The following is a 16,182-nucleotide window of genomic DNA, read 5'->3' as shown; positions in this document are numbered from 1 at the left end:
AACAATGATGTAACTTTCTGTCTGTTTTGAAGGCCTGCTCGTTGGCACAAAGCCAAGAAGGTCCAGCTGACCCCAGGACAAACAGAGGTGAAGATCGACCTTCCCTTACCTATTGTCGCATCCAACCTGATGATCGAGTTCTCCGATTTTTACGAGAACTATCAGGCCTCCACCGAGACCCTGCAGTGTCCACGCTGCAGTGCCTCTGTGCCTGCAAACCCTGGGGTGTGTGGCAACTGCGGTGAGAACGTGTATCAGTGCCACAAGTGCAGGTGAGCAGCACGTTTCTTTTCTCAGCCGGCCTGAAACGATTGAGGAAATGTATGGACATTCTAGGAGACATGAGCGTTGATTGCATTTTTAATTGATGTGTGTTTTTTTATTAGATCTATCAACTACGATGAAAAGGACCCCTTCCTGTGCAATGCCTGTGGCTTCTGCAAATATGCCCGATTTGACTTCATGCTATATGCCAGACCGTGCTGTGCTGTGGATCCCATTGAGAATGAGGAAGACAGGAAAAAGGTAAGCAGTCACTCTTTGGGAAATGACTGTTGAAAGTTTTTACCCTTCCTTTCCTTCACTCCGCTCTTTATCTTTAATGTGTGCAGGCTGTGACCAACATCAACACTCTGCTGGACAAAGCTGACCGGGTCTACCACCAGCTGATGGGCCATCGGCCTCAGTTAGAGAGCCTCCTGTCTAAAGTCAATGAGGCAGCACCAGAGAAACCACAGGTAAGTCCTGAAGCGCTCCCAAAAAGTGATTTCTTTTGGTTTGCCTGCTGCAAAGTGATACTGAGATATTATGTGAAACTCTGAAATAACTTAGCAGCTGACCAACAGTAGTGGATTGTTATGAATCATGACACCATGTTAAAATTCCCTCCTAACAGAATTGCCATAGGTTGTAGTAATAGTAGTATTTTTATGTACTTGTATTTTCTCTTATCTTTTTCTTTTCTTTTTCTCTTTCTCTTTCTCTTTCTCTTTCTCTTTCTCTTTCTCTTTCTCTTTCTCTTTCTCTTTTTTTTTTTTTAAGATATTTTTTGGGCATTTTTATGCTTTTATTGACAGTTCAGAGAGACAGAGGTGAAATGGGGCAGAGAGGGGAGTGACATGCAGAGAACGACCGCGGGCGGGAATCGAACCCGGGTCTGCTGCTGGGCCCGGCCCGGGGGGGGGACGCCCTACCAACTGAGCTAAGGGCGCCCTGCATGTAATCTTTTTCTACCGTTATATCTAATCATATTATGTTCTCTTTTCAGGATGACACTGGAGCAGGTGCAGGCCTTGGTACATCCTCTGCTAATGTGAACAGATACATTCAGCAACTGGCTCAAGAGTACAGTGGAGACTGCAAAACATCATTTGATGAACTTTCAAAGATTATACAGGTTAGTGGGTAATTCCATCTTTTTAGTAGCTTTCAAATAAAATATATTTTTTCCCCTGCTCACAAATAACTGGCTTTTTCATCTTTTTTTTACAGAAAGTGCTTGCTTCTCGTAAAGAGCTGCTGGAGTATGATCTGCAGCAGAGAGAGGCTGCCACCAAGTCATCCCGCAGCAGTAGCACCAGCCAGCCCACCATCACCGCCAGTCAGTACCGGGCCCTGTCTGTGTTGGGCTGCGGCCACACCTCCTCAAACAAGTGCTATGGCTGTGCCTCAGCTGTCACTGGTCACTGCATCACACTGCTCCGCGCACTGGCCACTAACCCGGCTCTCCGGCAGATCCTGGTCCTGCAGGGGCTCATCCGTGAGCTGTTTGAGTATAACCTGCGGAGAGGTACAGCGGCCATGAGGGAGGAGGTGCGCCAGCTAGTCTGTCTACTCACCAGGTATGTCCCTCGCCCATCTTGTGGCTGATTTAGATGATTTACTTCTACAGCTTGTAAATGGAGAAAGGACCGTAGAGTTGGGACTGTGCAGGGTCTTTAGTAGGCCTATGGGAAGGTGGGGTTGTTTCAATTTAATTCTGTCTCTTGTTGACCTCTGTATTTTTCTGCTTCAGAGATCATCCAGAAGCCACTCAACAGATGAATGACCTCATTATCGCCAAGGTGTCGGCTGCCCTCAAAGGCCACTGGGCCAATCCTGACCTGGTATGTCCTATTACATGTCTGGAAGCTCAAGAAATTATATTGCATTTTATTCTGTGATTGATAGAAATATTTGGTGGAAAATGCCATTCTTTTATCTAAACAGCAGAGCTCCTGGATTGATTTTACATTACTTTTCAGGTTAGTAATCTGCAGTATGAAATGCTGCTGCTGACGGACTCCATTTCAAAAGAGGGAGGATGCTGGGAGTTACGGTTGCGTTGTGGTAAGTCTGATTTTCTTACCTCATCCATTTCTCAAAAATTGTCACTATTTCAGCTATCACACAGTCTTTATGGTGTTAGACAAAGACTGATAGCAGCTTTCGGATAATATAATATACTATTATATATAATGTAAGATTTGAAATATAATTGTATTTTTTTTGTTCCTTTTAGCCCTCAGTCTGTTCCTCATGTCTGTGAATATAAAGACGCCTGTAGTTGTGGAGAACATCACTCTCATGTGCCTGAGAATCCTGCAGAAGCTGATCAAGCCCCCTACTCCCACTAGCAAGAAGAACAAGGTACATATACAGCGGTTACTTTGCCATTCAACTACTTCTCTCAGATGGTTTCCTTTCCTTTCTAAGGGTTGTAGGTGTCAATGGTGTAGTACAGTTAAAGGCCTACTTCACCGGTTTGAATATGAAGGTGTATTGAATTCTGAGATCCTATGTAGTATAAATGTGCAAAAAAAATTAAAATCGGTTCATCCTAGCCTGAGAAAAGGCAGAAAGAGTGTTTTTTTAACCCTATATTTCTCTTTCTCGTGACATCACAGAAAGAGAAATATAGGGTTAAAAAATAACGTACTTTGTAAATATTACTGTGATGTCACAGTAAAAGACATCACAGTAATATTTACAAAGTACGTTATTTTTTAACCCTATATTTCTCTTTCTGTGATGTCACGAGAAAGAGAAATATAGGGTTAAAAAAAAAAACACTCTTTCTGCCTTTTCTCAGGCTAGGATGAACCGATTTCAATTTTTTTCGCACATTTATACTACATAGGATCTCAGAATTCAATACACCTTCATATTCAAACCGGTGAAGTAGGCCTTTAACAAGGAGATAGTAGGGTTAAAAGCTTTGGATTACCCAGCAGTATTTTGAACCAAATATAGAAATACCAGAACCCATTTTGTTAGCTGTAATCTAGATGAAGAACCACAGAAAGCCTTTTTGTTTAATTAATCAGAAGTTATTTATTTAATTTACCTGCTAATTTATTGAAGAGCTATATTAACAGTTTCTGTCATTGGCCACCATTGTGTCATGCTCCCCTTATACAACAGTATGCGTTTGCTTTTGGTTATAGGATGCTGCTACTGAGTCCCTGACCACAGTCAGACCCTACAGTAATGAAATCCATGCCCAAGCACAGCTTTGGCTGAAGAAGGACCCTAAAGCATCTTATGAGGCCTGGAAGAAGTGTCTCCCAGCACGAGGTAAGAACTGAGTCAGAACAAATACACCGTTTATCTGTGTGGCAGGATGATTGTCATATTTATTCCAGTAAAGTGGTAAATAAAAAAACTCATGATGACGAGCTGTTCACTGTAGAGTTTATCTTGGTACCCACAGGCCAGGAAGCTGTGTCAAAGCCTCAGGCTAAGGTGGAGTTGCGAAGGCAGTACCTGTTGGAGAAGTATGTTTGGAAATGGAAGCAGTTCATGAGGTCTAGAAAAAGTGAAGGCCTCTTCCCTCGCCTGCTCAAACTGAGCCACAACAACTGGCTGCGACAGGTACGAAATGTTATATAAATAAATATAAAAATACAAAATATATTTTGGTGCAAGTATTATTAGAGATGCATGACCATATTTTATGTTAGAAATCAAAGTAGAGATTCAGGAATCATTACAAAATTGAATGATCATAATAGTTTCTTTAAGCTTATATGTTATGTCACATATTTGTTAAAGCCACTTTATAACATGAATAATATTTGTTTCAGGTCCTTTTCACACCTGCCACTCAGGCTGCCAGACAGGCAGCTTGCACTATTGTGGAGGCCCTAACCACAATCCCAAGCCGCAAGCAACAAGTCCTGGACCTGCTCACCAGGTAAACCATTACGTAATGCGGGCATTCATTAAATGTTCGATTTTTTCAGGGCTAGAGGTTAGCATATACAGTATGTTATCTTAGTACATATATTACCAATTACAAAAAAAATGTTGTTACAGAAATTGAATGCAACTAATGTTGCTATTTTCCAGCTAATCACATGCATTTTAGCTTTATTAAGCCCCACTGTAGACCTGACCTGGTATTAAATGAACTCTTACTGTGTGTCTCCATCAGTTATCTGGATGAGTTGAGCGTAGCTGGAGAGTGTGCGGTGGAGTACCTGGGTCTGTACCAGAAGCTGATCAAGCCAACACACTGGAAGGTTTACCTGGCAGCCCGTGGAGTCCTGCCTTACATCGGTAACCTGATCACCAAGGTAATGGCCCTACAGTTCAAAATCTTAGGGATTTTCAAAGAAAATCCCTTTGTGCCACAAGTTTCCTTTGATTAAACTCTTTAGACTCTTTGAATTAAATGAACATCTGAGCTTTAATTCAAGAACACAATGTTGTGCTTTTCTCTTCACAACACTTCAAATGTTTGGTATCCACATTGATATCAAATATGGCAGTAGAGGTTCTTATGCATTGAATATAAAATCACAGCATTAAACTGGATGTTTTAATTCTCCCTTTAATTCCCTTTTCAGGAAATAGCCAAACTGCTGGCTCTGGAGGAGGCCACCCTGAGCACAGACTTGCAGCAAGGCTACGCCCTCAAGAGCTTGACTGGTATGATAGTTTTAGATCTGATGTTCATCTGACCATGAAATTAGACATGACACTGTAGGTGCTGTCGGATTCATAGACTTTGAGCATCCATAGACAATAAATTAGATGATATTTATACCACAAGAAAACTTAAATCGGATTCATTTTAATGTTGTTTGTATGGCTCCTTTTCTTGAATACTTAAATAGTTTGTATTTGTTTGCTGCCCCTGCAGGATTGCTCTCTTCTTTCGTGGAGGTGGAGTCCATCAAGCGGCATTTCAAAAGCAGGTTGGTCGGCACGGTGCTCAACGGCTACCTGTGTCTGAGGAAGCTGGTGGTGCAGCGCACCAAGCTCATCGATGAGACTCAGGACATGCTGCTGGAGATGCTGGAGGACATGACAACAGGTGTGAAAACATTTAAGTTCAGCAAACATGAAATTAAACTATGATGTAAATTGTGGTTCCATTGCTGCTTTTGGTAATTTATTTCTATTATTTTCTTTTTCTTCTATACAGTAGAAAAATCCTTTAAGATTGAATCATTTAGCAAATGTTATTGTAAATTTTGTATGACTTTTTAGTTATCAGCTTTGTAAATATTGCTGCATTGTTCTGCAGGCACTGAGTGCGAAACCAAAGCCTTCATGGCAGTGTGCATAGAGACGGCCAAGCGCTATAATCTGGATGACTACAGGACACCCGTGTTCATTTTTGAGAGGCTTTGCAGCATCATCTATCCTGTAAGTGACCTTTACCCTGACCCATTTCAGTTCAAAAAGTTCTACGGAAATATGCCCGACAATTGTTCATTGCTTTGACCTTTGTCCTCATCTTGTTTCATCTCTTGTGTTTAGGAGGAGAATGAGGTCACAGAGTTCTTTGTGACGCTGGAAAAGGATCCTCAGCAGGAGGACTTCCTGCAAGGACGCATGCCAGGAAACCCATACAGCAGCAACGAGCCCGGCATCGGTCCTCTAATGAGGGACATCAAGAACAAGATCTGTCAGGACTGTGACCTGGTGGCACTTCTTGAAGACGACAGTGGCATGGAGGTAAAATATTTGTATATTTATATTTGAGCTGTTTTTCTTATCACTTCCATTGACTGAATCATGAAAACTAAACACAATTTGTTTTGATTGTAGTTTTTTATCAAACTTTGAAACAGTTTTTCATTGAATCTTAAAAGCTGACCAGAAATGTGTCTTTGATGCCACTCTGTCCTCCTCAGCTTCTGGTAAACAACAAAATCATCAGCTTGGATCTGTCAGTGGCAGAGGTCTACAAGAAGGTCTGGTGCCCTACAAACGAGGTAAGTTATAGTTAGTATGACATTAAAGGATTGAGCATTTGGAATTGTATTGATACTTCATAGTAAGGCAATTACCCTCAGTGATGGAGATTGGTGGCTTTTTCTTTCAAGGGTGAGCCAATGAGAATTATCTATCGAATGAGAGGTCTGCTGGGAGATGCCACAGAGGAGTTCATAGAGTCACTGGATTCCACCACAGGTTAGATTGACTCTTTATTTACATTATGTTTAACATTCTGAGTCATACATATCTCACCCACATATGTCTTTATCTAATGGTATTCCTTTAACCTGATGTTATTACAGATGAGGAGGAGGATGATGAAGAGGTGTACAAGATGGCAGGAGTCATGGCACAGTGTGGAGGACTGGAGTGTATGCTCAGCCGCCTGTCTGGAATCAAAGACTTTAAACAAGGAAGACATCTGCTCACTGTAAGCCATCATTTTACATTATTTGTGTATTTTATTGTGTTGCTTATTATAAGATTGCAGAGGTTTTTCTCTGACCTTCAAACCATACTGAAACCTGTTTCTGCAGTAACACAGCAACCCCTTGTGAAGTTTTCATAAATGCAAATGTTGGAGCAATAAATTTGACAAGCGTTGATCTGTTCTCTCCCAGGTTTTGCTGAAGTTGTTCAGTTATTGTGTGAAGGTGAAGATCAATAGGCAGCAGCTGGTCAAACCAGAGATGAACACACTCAACGTCATGCTGGGAACTCTAAACCTGGTGAGTCTTACAGTGACCCTCTCACATTTTAATGTTTAGATTAGTGGGGAGGAGTCGAGTGGGGATTCAAACTGAAGTGGTGCACATTTTAAGCAGGCTTTTCTAACTGTATATCAGTTTAAAAAAAAAGTTATTCTATAAAACTTAGTTTAATGTCCTTTTTCTTTCAGGCTTTGGTGGCAGAGCAGGAGAGTAAGGACAGTGGTGGAGCCTCCATAGCGGAGCAAGTTCTGAGCATCATGGAGATCATTTTGGATGAAGCAAATGCTGAGATCTCAGAGGACAAGGTGAGAATCTAAAGCAGCAACCCTCCTAAACAAAGAGGAAGCATAGAAACTTTTAATATAAATTATTAATATTTAGCATGATTCTATTGTTGTAACTGTTTGAATTAAACGCCACCGGCTTTGTCTTTTGCAGGGTAACTTGCTGCTGACAGGAGACAAGGATCAGCTGGTCATGTTGTTGGACCAGATCAACACTCCGTTTGTGCGCTCCAACCCCAGCGTTCTGCAGGGTCTGCTGCGCATCATCCCGTACCTGTCCTTTGGTGAACTGGAGAAGATGAGGATATTGGTGGAACGCTTCAAGCCGTGTTGCAGCTTTGACAAGTGTGCATCTCTCAACTTACAAATAAGCATATATTTGCATTTTCTTTTATGGATAATGTTCAGGTCTAAACATCTAGAGTTCATTATCATAGGAGACTGACCTGTTGCTTTGTTTTCCAAGGTATGACGAGGAGCATAGCGCAGATGACAAAGTGTTTTTGGATTGCTTCTGTAAAATTGCTGCTGGAATCAAAAATAACAGCAACGGCCATCAGCTGAAAGATCTTATCCTGCAGAAGGGAATCACACAGAGTGCACTGGACTACATGAAGAAACATATCCCAAATGCCAAAAAGTAAGACTTCTCACAGTTTCAAGTGCCTGAAGGTAGTTTACCAAAACCTTTGATATGATTTATATGCATTGTTGTTTAAACCATTCTGAACTCTCTCATTAGTCTAGATGCAGATGTCTGGAAGAAGTTCCTCTCCAGACCAGCTCTACCCTTCATTCTCAGATTGCTCCGTGGTTTGGCAACCCAGCATCCCCCCACCCAGGTACTTCATGTTTTTAACTAACAACTCCACCAGAGCCATTTAAGGCGGCACAATTGAAAACTGATTACTTGGAACAATTCTCAGGTATGAAAGATTAATGAATCAATGTCTCTTGTCATTTCTTCAGGCGCTGATCGGCACAGATTCAATTACCAACTTGCACAAGCTGGAGCAGGTATCCAGTGACGAAGGCATCGGCACGCTGGCGGAGAACCTTCTAGAAGCGCTGAGGGAGCACAGTGATGTCAACCTGAAGATTGACGCGGCCCGCAGTGAGACTAGATCAGAGAAGAAGCGTTTGGCTATGGCCATGAGACAGAAAGCCCTGGGAACACTGGGCATGACGGTACCATCTTCCTCTAACTACACTTAGTTTAAATGCTGCTCATTTGTACCTCTGGTCCTGTCCCTTCATTCATACAGCCCAGTGTGATATTGTTTATGTTGTTTAATGTGCGGTTTATGTTTGCCTTTCAGACCAATGAGAAGGGTCAGGTGGTGACCAAGACGTCACTGTTGAAGCAAATGGAGGAGCTGATTGAGGAGCCGGGCCTGACCTGCTGTATCTGTAGAGAGGGTTACAAGTTCCAGGTACACAACTCATCCAGGATTATCAGTGGATAACAGTGACATTTAGTCACTTCTTTTAGCTTTTGTAAGCAGTATATAAATATTGAGTTACTGGTTACACCTACTGTTACACATTAGAATAAGGTAACAAGCAAGTATTTATTAATGTATTTGTCAACTGTTATAACTCTTCCTGTGGTCATTGATAAGTGGAGGTTGTTTTTTGTTTGACAGATAACAATATATGATACTGATCTTATGAGTGTCATATGTTTTACCTTAATAAGCAAACATCTACTTGTGTATTAATACCTAAATTGTATAAGCAATTTTTTTTAAATTATTATATACAACTTATAAATGACTTTTACCTTAACTCATATCATATATATCATATTAAGTTGTCATATTTATAAAAAACCTGATAATCTGATTGTAGATATTGTAACACACAAGTCAATGATGGTAATTTTATGCAAATAAAGTGAGGTCGTGTTCTGAAACACTTGGAGATGTTCTTGTATACTTATTTTATATTAACATTTGTGTCTCTCTTATCCTAGCCAACCAAAGTCCTCGGAATTTACACTTTCACGAAGCGTGTGGCCTTGGAAGACTTTGAAAACAAGCCTCGCAAGCAGCAGGGCTACAGCACTGTGTCGCACTTTAACATAGTCCACTATGACTGCCATTTGGCAGCTGTCAGGTACAGTGGCAACAAACACTCTAAACCTTCTGATGTGCCTCTGAAATATGTTATACTGTTATCTCACTTCATAGACTCTAACCTGAGCTTTTTCTTTGACCTTTTCCCCTGGTCAGGCTGGCTCGTGGGCGAGAGGAGTGGGAGAGTGCTGCTCTCCAGAATGCCAACACCAAGTGCAATGGTCTGCTTCCTGTGTGGGGGCCGCATGTTCCTGAATCAGCTTTCGCTACATGCTTAGCAAGGTAAAATCATGCAACAGCAGCACACACACACACACACACACAGCTAAAACTTCCTTTATGTGACACATACATCATCCCCAACGTGATTTATCTTTGTCTCCCAGGCACAACACATATCTGCAGGAGTGCACAGGCCAGCGGGAGCCCACATACCAACTCAACATCCATGACACCAAACTGCTATTCCTGCGCTTCGCTACCGAACAATCCTTCAGTGTGGACACGGGAGGAGGAGGACGAGAGAGCAACATCCACCTTATCCCCTACATCATCCACACTGTGCTCTATGTCCTCAACACGTACGAAAAACAGATCCCACCTTAAAAAAGACTGCACATTGATTCTGTACCAAGTGATAACACAAAACCATCAAGTCAGCCTGGTTTGACAACATGTTTGCCCTACCCTTATCTCAATTGTCTTTGCAATCTCTCCCTGCAGCACAAGGGCTACGTCCCGGGAGGAGAAGAACCTACAAAGTTTCCAGGAGCAGCCGTGTGAGAAATGGGTGGAGGGCTCGTACGATGTTGAAGGACCGCACTATTTCACCATCTTGGCCATGCACATCATGGCGCCTGAGCGCTGGAGGAGTTCACGTTTATACTTCCTACGAAGACTCCTGCTAGCCGCACACGCCCGCAAGGTCTCAGCAGTCTGCACCAACAAGTACGAAGCTTAACCGCCATTACATTTTTCTGTCTTGCTTTGTTTAAAAACTGAAGAAGCTAATTTTGTTCCATGAATGATGTTTTGTATGGCCGCCAACAGCAATAATGACACCTGTTTCAAACAGTGTTATTTGAATGCATTATATACCTAGTTTTCCATTTGTACCTACCTTCATCCTCCTAATCTTTCTATTCATCAGACTCACAGATAAAGCACCAAAGGAATACGCAGTGTATCGCTCGCCTCTTCTCTTCTGGGGCCTGGTGGATTCCGTCTATGACATGTTCAGGGTAAGCGTGTTACCATAACAAAACTACTGTGTGTGTGTGTGTGTGTGTGTGTGTGTGTGTGTGTGTGTGTGTGTGTGTGTGTGTGTGTGTGTGTGTGTGTGTGTGTGTGTGTGTGTGTGTGTGTGTGTGTGTGTGTGTGATGAAGCCACAAACAACTTTTAGATATCACGCAAACCAATGATATTCTGCTATCTATATGTTCCACTGTGGGTTACAGTAACTGACCTTTCTACCCTTTCCTTCTCTTTGGCCGTACAGAAAGTACCCACCAGCAACACAGAGGGGGGATGGTCCTTCTCTCTGGCAGAATATGTCCGTCACAATGACATGCCCATCTACGAAGCCTCAGAGCGCGTGCTCAGGTCCTTCCAGGATGAACTAATGCCCGCAGAGTCCTTGTCAGAGTATTTCGATGTTGTAGGTCAGTATGCATACGCACCTGTTGAACTTTCTAACTGCCCCATTATCAAAATGAATGATAGGAAGTAGGGCTCTAACGGTACACAAAAGTCACGGTTCGGTGCGTACCCCGGTTTTGATGTCACGGTTCGGTTTTGTACGGTACCATTCTCATTTAAGAGGAAAAATGCAACAACAACAAAATGTGTGCAGCATTAACTAGAATTGCAGCCTATAAGTATTTTTCAGTATAGATCGAAAATACTGCTGCAAACAACCAAGGTCTCCAATAAATAAGATCATTTTCAAATAAAAGTGCAAGTTCCGCACCGCGATCAAAACAAGCCTGTACATTTGGCATATTTACATCATCCTGACGCTATTTACGCCATAATTACTGTATGTATTGCAGTACAGTGCAGTTCGGTCAATATGGCCTGTCAGGTTCGGTACGAATATGTGTATTGTTACACCCCTAGGGTTGCAAAGGGGTGGAAAGTTTCCACGGGAACTTTCGCTCGGGAATTTTGGGAATATTCAAAATTGGAAATTATAGGAATTAACTAAATGGCGGTAATTTAAATATTTTTTTTTCATATCCAAACATATATCTAAACATTTAAACACTATGTTTAGTCATAGGCAGACAGACATGCAAAATTAAAAAACATTAAATTAACACATTTATTTGTAAGAAGAACTTTATCAAGTTGATTATTTTATGAACAATCAATAATTTCAATTAACAACAAAAAGATGAATGTGGAGTAAAATATAACTCATCTGTCTGACCCAATCCATTCAATAAATAAAGTAAAATTGCCCCCCATGTGATGGAGGAATGCACAGTGCATGTAGGGGGCGTGGCCTCAATACCCAGGCAGTAAGCAGTGTGCTATGTGCAATTTGCCAAGTGTACTTGCATAAAATTTGGTTGTTTTAGTCAAGATTATCCTAAAATATATTTTCCTCAACTCGATTTAAAATCACAGTTTAAGCCTCTGTAAACCTGGTCTAGTAAAAATCAATATATGATATCAAGTTGGGTGTCTCAATAAACTTTAAAAAAAAATCTGATTTGAAATTAAATGTTCATAAATATAATAAAATAGTAGTTGAAAAAACTGCTTTTTACTGTCTAGAACGTTTGCCAGGACTGAAATAACATAGTTAGGAAAATGTAGTGCATTTGATTTGCTATAAATTGAGTAAATTCCCGTTTATTCCCGTTAATTCCCGTTAATTCCCATACATTCCTGTTAATTCCCATGGAAAGTTTCCAACTTTGAAAATTCCCGGAATTTTGCAACCCTACACCCTTAATAGAAAAATTCCTAAACGCTTTCGAAAGCTTCAGATTATTTATAATCTGATTTCATTTGGGATATTGGTCGAATTTATAATGACTTAAGCCCAGTTCAGACCAAAGATTCGCCTCGCAACAAGACGCAACTGCTCGCAACGAGCTGGCCTGGACGTTCTAAAACTGGACCTGCCGATTTGACATGTTGAATCTTCTGCGACTCCTTGCAACGCGCTGCAACGAGCAGTTCACCCGTGACGTGCTTTCTCCCCCGCGACGTTCTAAAACGTCTCATTGCAAGTCGTTGCGAGGCGAATCTTTGGTCTGAACTGGGCTTTAGCTGTCAGGACCTGCCATGGGCTTTGATGCAGCTCTACTCCAGATATTAAACTCTTGGTGTAAGTTCTAAACTGACGTGAATATAATGATAAAACTTGACTTCATGTTTCTCTTTTAGGTCTCCTCTCTGAAATCCCAGACCCAGACATCTTCCTGCAGGATTTGTTGAACTCTTTACCCTAAAAGACCAACCTCCACCCACACCTCTCCAACACACAGACACCCTGCAAATAAAGTTGGAACACCTACCAACTGAAGAAAAAAATAAAAGATTCTCTCTTTTTACACACTGACACACAGTACACACACAGCTATACACCGTGCTTCAAACTCACTTCCCTCCCCCATATGACATCTTCAAATTAACTATAAGCAGAAAATATGTGTAGTCAAAAAAAAAAAAACTTTTGGCAACATCTCTAACATTTAACACAAAAACACAATGCTGTTAAATGTGGGGGAAACGCACTAAAACAGAATTTACAGCTTTGATTCAGAACACTTCAGTCTATATGTTTGTAACAAATATGAGACATTTTGTGTATTTTCTGGTTCACGACTGTTACCGCCAACAAACCTGAAATGTCACCATTCTGGTCACTTTGAACAGTTGATGAAAATAACTCGTGAATTCTGTTTGAGGGTGGAAATCTTCTTTGGCTTCATCCCCATCCCCCAACCCCCCTCCCTTATATTGGGGTGCAATGTCTAGGTAACTAAAACAGTTTGGGGATGTGACCCACCTCGTGTTGAGAGTGGCAATTGATTTTATCTTGTTTTCCTTTCTTTGTTTGTTTGGTTTAAGTTGTTTTTGGTTAGTTATTTTAAAATGGCAGAAGGCTTCAGTGTCACGTGCTAACCTGTCCTTTTCTTCCGAGATTTTGCTGTTTGATCTTCATGTAGGTTTAACTGGAATATGAGTGAGTTTTTTGGATCTAGTGTGTGTGTGTGTGTGTGTGTGTGTGTGTGTGTGTAAGGTTTCTTTTTATCATCCTCAACAGCAAAAAGGGGAAAAGAACAATGAATAAACGTCTGTAATTTTTTTTTCTCCCATAAAGCTATGCCTTTGTGACAAAGTGAACTTTGGACTTGAAAGTTTCCATCTGTTGCAAAACGAATATCACACCTGTCTAAATGAATAATAAACAGACCTACATTATATCCTAAAACACGTTTTTCTTTGACTAATTGTTTTGTTGTTGCATTTGTTTTCTTCCCCAGCAGTTTCTTTATTTCTAGGGCCAATCTGCTATCCTTAATTTAAATTAGATTACCTGCAACACTCTTGTGTCAATCCCCAGAACAAATCCTTAAAAAAAAGCCTGTGCCGCTCAATTTTTATCCTTAATTAATTGATCAACTTTTCAGCTTACATACAGTTGAAATGGCACCCCTTATACTTGAGAGCTGAATGCATGGTGTGGAGTTAACCCGGTTTATTGTTCACTCGCATATTCCCGCTGCTACAATGTTCAAATGTTGCTGAATGTCTGCTTTTTGAATTTAGCCTATGATTAATAAAGCCGTAATAAGTCAAAATCTGATCCAGGGGTAACCTCTTCTGTTCCATCCGCTGTTTAAAGGATGCTTCTCTTCCTGTGTCCATATTAAAGCAGCACCGTTTTCAATTCAGCAGTGCCCTCTTTTATCTTTACAAATTTACATGTCACAGTATAGAAGTTTCTGAAAAATGAATGAAAAAAATGACAATTTCGTCATCTCAACATGCCAAGAATAGAGGCATTTAAAATGTGTAAGTGTTTTTATGCATTCAAAATATTTTTTTTATTAGATTACCATGGCAGTTGTGTTATGTTTATAGTTTTTGGCTTTCTTTATATACAGAGAAATTCTATTTGAACTAGATCAGTAAAAGGATATAATGGTTCCACTCAGGTACATTTCTATATAGCACTTGTTCACACACTTTCTGTAAAATTAGTCCAGGGGAAACTAGCGTTGTGAATCACTGTTGATGTATAGCAGCAAAAAGGCCACTAGAGGGTGATATTCAATAACACAGGGGATGTGAGCTTTGGCTAGCCATTGTAATTCCCTATTTTCAGGATCAAGGGGCTAATATAATTGAATCTCTAATATAAGCAGATAAACTGAACCCGTTATGAAATCATTCACAACTCAAACTGTAAATTGAAAAAACATCAACATAATTTTATTTTTAAAGCACATATTGCACACTTCACTTATGGCTTGCAGTGAGACATTTTATACATGACTGCTCAAAATAATAACATTACACAATGTAATAAAAAACATTTACAAAACAAAGTATGCATTGGCATATACATATGTCCCCTTTATACAAAGGAATATGACGTTTAGCTTTATTAAACCTCAACATAGTGGTTTCAAGGAGCTCTAAGGCTTAAGGCATAGAATGCACATTTAAAGGCCCATTCGTGGACCCATACAATCACAGTGTTTGATCACTCTCCCATCTCCATCATCAGAACATAAAAACCTGATTTACAGTCCTTTATCCATGTGAACAATGTTTTCCATTGAGATCTTGTCCTTGACACAGGGCTGTTCTCTTCAGCAGGCCTACTGTGCAGTTTATAGTCCCTCATGTACCATCTCATCTCCTCATGTTGTCCACTTCTTACTGGCAGCACAGCGGCGCCACGTCCTCAGCAGACGAGGGGAACATGCGCATGGCCTCTCTGGAGGATTTGGTGTAGCCGTTGTGGAAGATGAAGGCCTTCTTCACAGCGAAGAAGGAGACTGTCTTGTCCCACACGTCAGAGCTGGACACCCCGGCGTTGAGTTGTCTCTCCAGTGCTGAGCGGAGCCTCGCCGCTCGGTCTGTGCACTTCCTCTCCAAAACCATCATCTTACACATGCTGCAGGATGAGAGAGACACCTCAGGATACATGTCAAATACACAGAAAAGGCACCATATTAAAATCTAGCTGTTATTAAGAATCCAAACAAAACCATAAGAGCCATATAAAGATTTTGTATTAGTTATCATTGTGTGAGATATCTGCAGTTGCCCAAACAAAAAGGAGCAGGATACAGTTTTGTTGTTAAAAATTACAAAACCTTTAAACAGCAACTTGTCTCTCTATAATTAGTGTCTTTGGATTGTCAGCTCTATGTGAACATTTTCTCTACTCTCTGTTATAGGGATAACCCGAAAACAAACAGTTTGTAGTAATGTAGTAATGCCTCTTAATGTAATGTAAATTGGTTAAATAACAACTGAACCTTCAACAAATCATTTTGATCTTCTGACCCAAAACCAGAACAGTCCAAAGTGTTCAAGTTCAACCAACAAGTGAGCCAAGAGTTAAAGAACCAGGCCCTGACAAAACTAAAACACCCAAAACATTCCTGTGACCCCAGAATAACCTTAATACGACGAAAGTTCAATGTGAAGAGATGGACTGTGGGATGAATCAAATGAGCTTGTTGTACAGATATGTTTCCTCCAGTTTGAGCTTACGTTGTGTGCTGATTCCTCATGGTGAATACGCAGTGGGGATGGAGTCCGGTCAGTCCAGGCCTGTGTTGGGTATGAGAAGCGTTCAGGGTTATGATTTTACCCATGAGACCTCCCTCCTTTATATACTTATGCCAACTTTCCCATCGATT

General features: G+C 40.9%; 1 protein-coding gene across 11 annotated transcripts in view; it reads left to right on the top strand.

Moving 5' to 3' along the window:
• The window catches only part of ubr4 (ubiquitin protein ligase E3 component n-recognin 4), a 52,494-nt gene extending 38,452 nt beyond the window's left edge, over nt 1-14,042 (top strand). For all 11 annotated transcript variants that reach the window (XM_080030949.1, XM_080030948.1, XM_080030940.1 and 8 more), the window contains exons 72-104: nt 33-272; nt 387-525; nt 612-737; nt 1,268-1,396; nt 1,492-1,841; nt 2,015-2,105; nt 2,244-2,328; nt 2,501-2,628; nt 3,426-3,555; nt 3,692-3,852; nt 4,065-4,174; nt 4,415-4,556; nt 4,830-4,911; nt 5,126-5,299; nt 5,513-5,634; nt 5,749-5,946; nt 6,126-6,206; nt 6,318-6,405; nt 6,513-6,640; nt 6,831-6,938; nt 7,109-7,225; nt 7,359-7,549; nt 7,671-7,844; nt 7,947-8,046; nt 8,174-8,392; nt 8,524-8,637; nt 9,180-9,322; nt 9,439-9,564; nt 9,669-9,863; nt 10,006-10,230; nt 10,433-10,523; nt 10,782-10,944; nt 12,683-14,042. In XM_080030949.1, coding sequence (XP_079887075.1) covers nt 33-272; nt 387-525; nt 612-737; nt 1,268-1,396; nt 1,492-1,841; nt 2,015-2,105; nt 2,244-2,328; nt 2,501-2,628; nt 3,426-3,555; nt 3,692-3,852; nt 4,065-4,174; nt 4,415-4,556; nt 4,830-4,911; nt 5,126-5,299; nt 5,513-5,634; nt 5,749-5,946; nt 6,126-6,206; nt 6,318-6,405; nt 6,513-6,640; nt 6,831-6,938; nt 7,109-7,225; nt 7,359-7,549; nt 7,671-7,844; nt 7,947-8,046; nt 8,174-8,392; nt 8,524-8,637; nt 9,180-9,322; nt 9,439-9,564; nt 9,669-9,863; nt 10,006-10,230; nt 10,433-10,523; nt 10,782-10,944; nt 12,683-12,747 — 4,735 coding nt within the window. In that variant the 3' untranslated portion in view covers nt 12,748-14,042. The remainder of the gene's footprint in view (nt 1-32; nt 273-386; nt 526-611; nt 738-1,267; nt 1,397-1,491; nt 1,842-2,014; nt 2,106-2,243; nt 2,329-2,500; nt 2,629-3,425; nt 3,556-3,691; nt 3,853-4,064; nt 4,175-4,414; nt 4,557-4,829; nt 4,912-5,125; nt 5,300-5,512; nt 5,635-5,748; nt 5,947-6,125; nt 6,207-6,317; nt 6,406-6,512; nt 6,641-6,830; nt 6,939-7,108; nt 7,226-7,358; nt 7,550-7,670; nt 7,845-7,946; nt 8,047-8,173; nt 8,393-8,523; nt 8,638-9,179; nt 9,323-9,438; nt 9,565-9,668; nt 9,864-10,005; nt 10,231-10,432; nt 10,524-10,781; nt 10,945-12,682) is intronic.
• Nucleotides 14,043-16,182: the final 2,140 nt, after the last annotated feature.

The sequence above is a fragment of the Ammodytes marinus genome (assembly GCF_949987685.1).
Source record: "Ammodytes marinus genome assembly, chromosome: 7".
NCBI lineage: Eukaryota > Metazoa > Chordata > Actinopteri > Uranoscopiformes > Ammodytidae > Ammodytes > Ammodytes marinus.
The sequence above is the reverse complement of the archived record's forward strand: the minus strand, read 5'-3'. Positions and strand labels throughout refer to the sequence as shown.